Source organism: Pteropus medius, unplaced genomic scaffold, assembly GCF_902729225.1.
Source record: "Pteropus medius unplaced genomic scaffold, Ma_sr-lr_union100, whole genome shotgun sequence".
Lineage (NCBI taxonomy): Eukaryota > Metazoa > Chordata > Mammalia > Chiroptera > Pteropodidae > Pteropus > Pteropus medius.
In genome coordinates this window covers 45,229,634-45,233,766 of record NW_024344378.1, presented here as the reverse complement: position 1 = coordinate 45,233,766, position 4,133 = coordinate 45,229,634, and the positions used below count along the sequence as shown (strand labels likewise).

At 58.3% G+C, this 4,133-nt stretch overlaps 1 protein-coding gene across 1 annotated transcript in view; it reads right to left on the bottom strand.

Annotated features, from left to right (window-relative positions):
- Positions 1 to 3,896, bottom strand: part of UNC5B (unc-5 netrin receptor B) — a 79,613-nt gene extending 75,717 nt beyond the window's left edge. Inside the window, exon 1 of the mRNA XM_039870914.1 lies at positions 3,357 to 3,896. Within this exon, the coding sequence (XP_039726848.1) occupies positions 3,357 to 3,435 (79 nt within the window). The 5' untranslated portion in view covers positions 3,436 to 3,896. The remainder of the gene's footprint in view (positions 1 to 3,356) is intronic.
- Positions 3,897 to 4,133: the final 237 nt, after the last annotated feature.

Here is a 4,133-nt window from a genome sequence, read left to right as displayed (position 1 = left end):
GGTGGGGTGGCAGACCTCATTTTAGGCCTAACAGCCAGGAAGAACATCAAAGTACCACCAGTCCAAGAAAAGCTCAACAGCAAAGGTGGGTGGGGAGGAAGATGGGTCCAAGGGAGCTCGGTTTGTGATTTATCTCACCTGGGGCAGGTCAGGGCAGTTGCTGAGAAGATAGGTATTGGGGGACCAGGGGTAAAGCTACCTTTCTTTGGGCATTTACCTAGACTCAGGGCCTTACCTCTGACCTCTGACCCTACCCTGTTCTACCTCTCCTGGGTCCATGTTCCCAACTCCCCTCTTCCCCCAATCCTGCTATAAGTTAGTCTAATGCAGCTACCAAACCAACCTTCTCTTTAGCTGTCTGCCTTAGGTGGTCCCTGGATTTCAGAATCTCAGTGTCAGGTCCTTGATGACGGGTCTGCAGCCCAGGTAGAATGAAGGAGCCAGAAGAACTAGACAGGTTTGTGAGGCCCGAGTTCCAACACCAGCTCTATCCCTGAGCCCCAGTGTAACTCTGGGCAAGTCAAGGCCTGTCCCAAAGCTTCGGTAGTTAAGTAAGTGGGTTGGAAAAGGGGGAATTGTTTTGTCCTACAGAATTCCCAGTTTGGGGGTGAGGAGAGAAGGGAGGAGAGATTGCATCCGAAATTCCTCCCCTGCAGTGGTACTTGCACTTTAATGAGAGACCCATTAAGACACTTGATTTTCCATTTAAGTGAGATGGGTGCTTGTTATGGTGCAGAGGGAGCTAAGGACGACCACCACGCGCACACAGCAGAGACACTAGGAAAACGGATTTTAATTGCAGCTTAAAAAGAAGAGTTATCATGACACCTCGGTTCCTTCTCAACCATCCCAGCCAGAGGCCAGGGAAAGGCTCATTAAAAGCGCCGGGAAAGGCTGAGGGGTGGGGCGGGAGTTGGCTCCTAGGGCCAACCCTGCTTTTGAAGTGGCCTCTCCTGGTCAGTCACTTGCTGACATCTCCTTTTAAGGGTCTGGGGTTTCATAGTTGCAGGTTTGATTTCTCCATCAAACTTCGTGCCTTAAAAAAAATACTCATATTCACTAGGGCTGGGGGTGGGGAAAAGGAGAGAGGTACCTGGCACTGGAGAGGAGGTTGGACAGCACCGACAAAGAACCCCCTTTGTAGGGATAGCCTTCTCTGCCTCAGTTTGATCTCAGGCTCATGGTAGAGGGGTGGGTGGATGGGGCCACAAAGAGGAGGAGTCCAATGTGGCCTGAATCAACCTGGCTATTGGACAAGAGCCCCGCATACAAGTCTGTGATCTGTGGGCAAGTAAAGGCAAGATTTGAGGAAAGCCAACACTCTGGCCTTGGTTTTCCCCATCATTGAAATGGGACTCGGAAGGGATCCACTGGGAAGACCCGAGGAACATTTTAAAAGATGCCTGTGCCTCTGGCACTGGAGTTGCAGAGGAGGAAGGGGCATCTTCTCCCTCCTGAAGGCAGGTTTCAAAGGGCCGCACATTCTGGGCAAAGGGAGGGCTGCAGGCCAACCCCACCCGTTGGCCCCTCTCCAGGCTGGTGGGCTGGCAGCCCCTGCTGCGCTAAGTAATGAGCACAATTCCAACACCAGTTCTGCTCGCTAGTGAGAAATCAAAGCCGGGTATTAGAGGCCATTTCAGGCTGGGCACTGTTCGTGCCCAAATCCATCAAAGCCCTGGGCCTGGGGTTTCTTCTAGGGAAGGTGGGGGCTGGAAGCTTTGTTAAGCAGGGAAGGCAGGCCACCCCCAGTCTCCCCAGCTGAGCTTACTCTGCAGCTCCAGAGAACTCTAGGCCAACCAGCCTTGTCTTTCTCCTGCCTCCTAAACCCCCCACCTCCAGTAACTTCAGCATTTATTCCTGCTCCCATTGCCCTGCTGCTACAAAAACAGCTTCTCAAGACCCGACTCTGCCCATGTATCATTTACAGAAACTTCACCCTACCCTTCAATCACCTCCCCTCAAACACCCTCAAACCAGAAACCAACAGCCCAGCCCAGCACCTCCCACATCCAACTGCACTCTTTATAACAAAGTCGGTCATTCAGCAGCCTGCCCCCCACTCCCATCATTACGTTCCAACTTCAAAACACTGCTTTAAATACCAGAGTCTTCCCAAATCATAATTAACTTGGATCAAATGATTGTGTCGTAACTTTACAGCACAGAGCTGAACAAAAAAAAGGCGGGGGGATGTGCTAAAACCAAGCCCTCACTCCTGGGCCGTGGGAATCATTAATTCCAGAGTGAGGAATCTTTGTCTATTGGTTGGATGGGGGGCGGATGTCAACATCGCAGCGGAAGGTGGAGGGGGGAGGACTGCGTCATCTCGTCCACTTTCTGCACCAGTTTTCCTGCCCCATTCTCAGCTTTAGATCAGAGGACTCGGTGCAGGATGCTCCCCACCCCCACCCCGCCCTGGGAGCCCAGGCACCCAGCGGCCGCGGCCGGCCCACCTACTTAGGTTCCGGCACCATGGAGAGGTTCGTTCCCGTGCGGCCGCAGGCTCCTGGAGAAGACGCAGCGACGCGGGGCCCAGCTACAGACTAGCGAGACATGTACAAATCCATGGAGGGAGAAAGGGATATAGAGACTGCATTTTAGTCTCCCTAAAGGCATCTTGCTGGGTCCAGAGTAGGAGCTGCATCCAGGTGAGCGCACCTTGTCTGCCCCCCGGACGGAGAAAATGTCAGTGACCCATTTAAAAGGAAACTCGGCAGGATCATTACGTACTACCCCCGCCCCCGTACTACCAACACCCAGAAAAAATGTCCTTCCAGACATGTGAGTCCCACGACCTCGGAGAAAGCTGTACGTGCAAGATTCAGCCCTACCCACTTCAATAGCCAAAGCCCTTCAAGCCCGCCTCCTCGGCCGGCGGAGCGGACCCGCGCTTCCCGTGCTCCGCAGGTCTCTCTCCCTTTCTTTCGCCTGGGCGAGCTGGGACCCGGGCTAGGAAGTTGCCGACGAACCGCAAGCGAGCGCACACCTAGCCGGATAGTTTTCCTGAGGCGCCGCCGCCGCCTTGCGCGCAGGGGAGCCAGGGGTCCCTTGGAGGCGGGTCCTCGGGGAAGCGCAGACCCCGACTGGGACACCGGTTCCAAGGAAAAGAAGCGATCCCTTTCAGGTGCGAGCAGGAGGCTTTCGCTTTACTTTGAAACCCCTGGCCTGCGCCCCAGCAAGGTGGCTGAGCCATCTCTCACTTTGGTGGGGAGGAAAAATCTGCCTTCTAACTTGGGTGCCCATGCTGCTTCCCCTGCGCGCACCGACGCGGCGACAGATCACCTCAACTTCGGGCCAGAGTGAGAAGGAACGGTTCGTCCCTTCGCTCCCCGACCCCATGCCCAATCGCTCCTTACCTGCTAGACTCAGCCTCGGGTCCCAGCAGAGCAGTAGCGCCAGCAGCAGCGCGCCCCGCGCTCCGCTCCGGGCCCACATGCTCCCGTGGCCCGGCTCGGGCGCCTCTCCCCCGGGGCTCTCTCCCTGGCCCCAGCCTCGCCGCCGCCGTCTCCGCCGCCGCCGCCGCCTCCTCGCCGTCCTCCCCGGCGCCCGGCCGCGCCAGCCCGTGCCCTCCGTGGGAGCAGCGGCAGCCACGCTGCACTGAGGGCCGCTCGGCGCTTGGAGCGCGATGGGTGCCGGGCGTCCGCTCTCGAGCCAGGCTCCGGCGCGCCCCTCTCTGCGCTTCTCAGGCTCCGGGGCTCCGAGCGCTCCCTGGACTCCTGAGCCCTGGCTCTGAAGTTGCGCGACCGAAGGTGAGTGCGCTCAGCGGTGCTCGCAGCGGCCCGCGAGGAGCCGTCCGAGCCCCAGTGCGCGACTCTCTGCGCCCGCCGCTGCCAGCGGCTCCGGCGCCCTCGCAGGTCCCCTGCCACAATGCCAAGCGCTGCCGTTCGATCGCTTTACTGAGTCCGCGAGAGGAGGAGCACTGCGCGCCGCGGGGCGGGGCCTGGGCGGGCGGGGGCGGAGCCTGCGGGGGGCTTTGGAAGCTGGGGGCGAGGGGGTGCGGTGCTGGGCGCGGCCTCGGCAATGCTGGGGCCCTTCGGGGGGGGACCTCGCGAGACGCTTTGTCCGGCGTGTTGGAAATCCTGGCTGATGGATTATAGCTGGAAGCGGAGTCTGCTCAATTTTCTTTTCCAAAA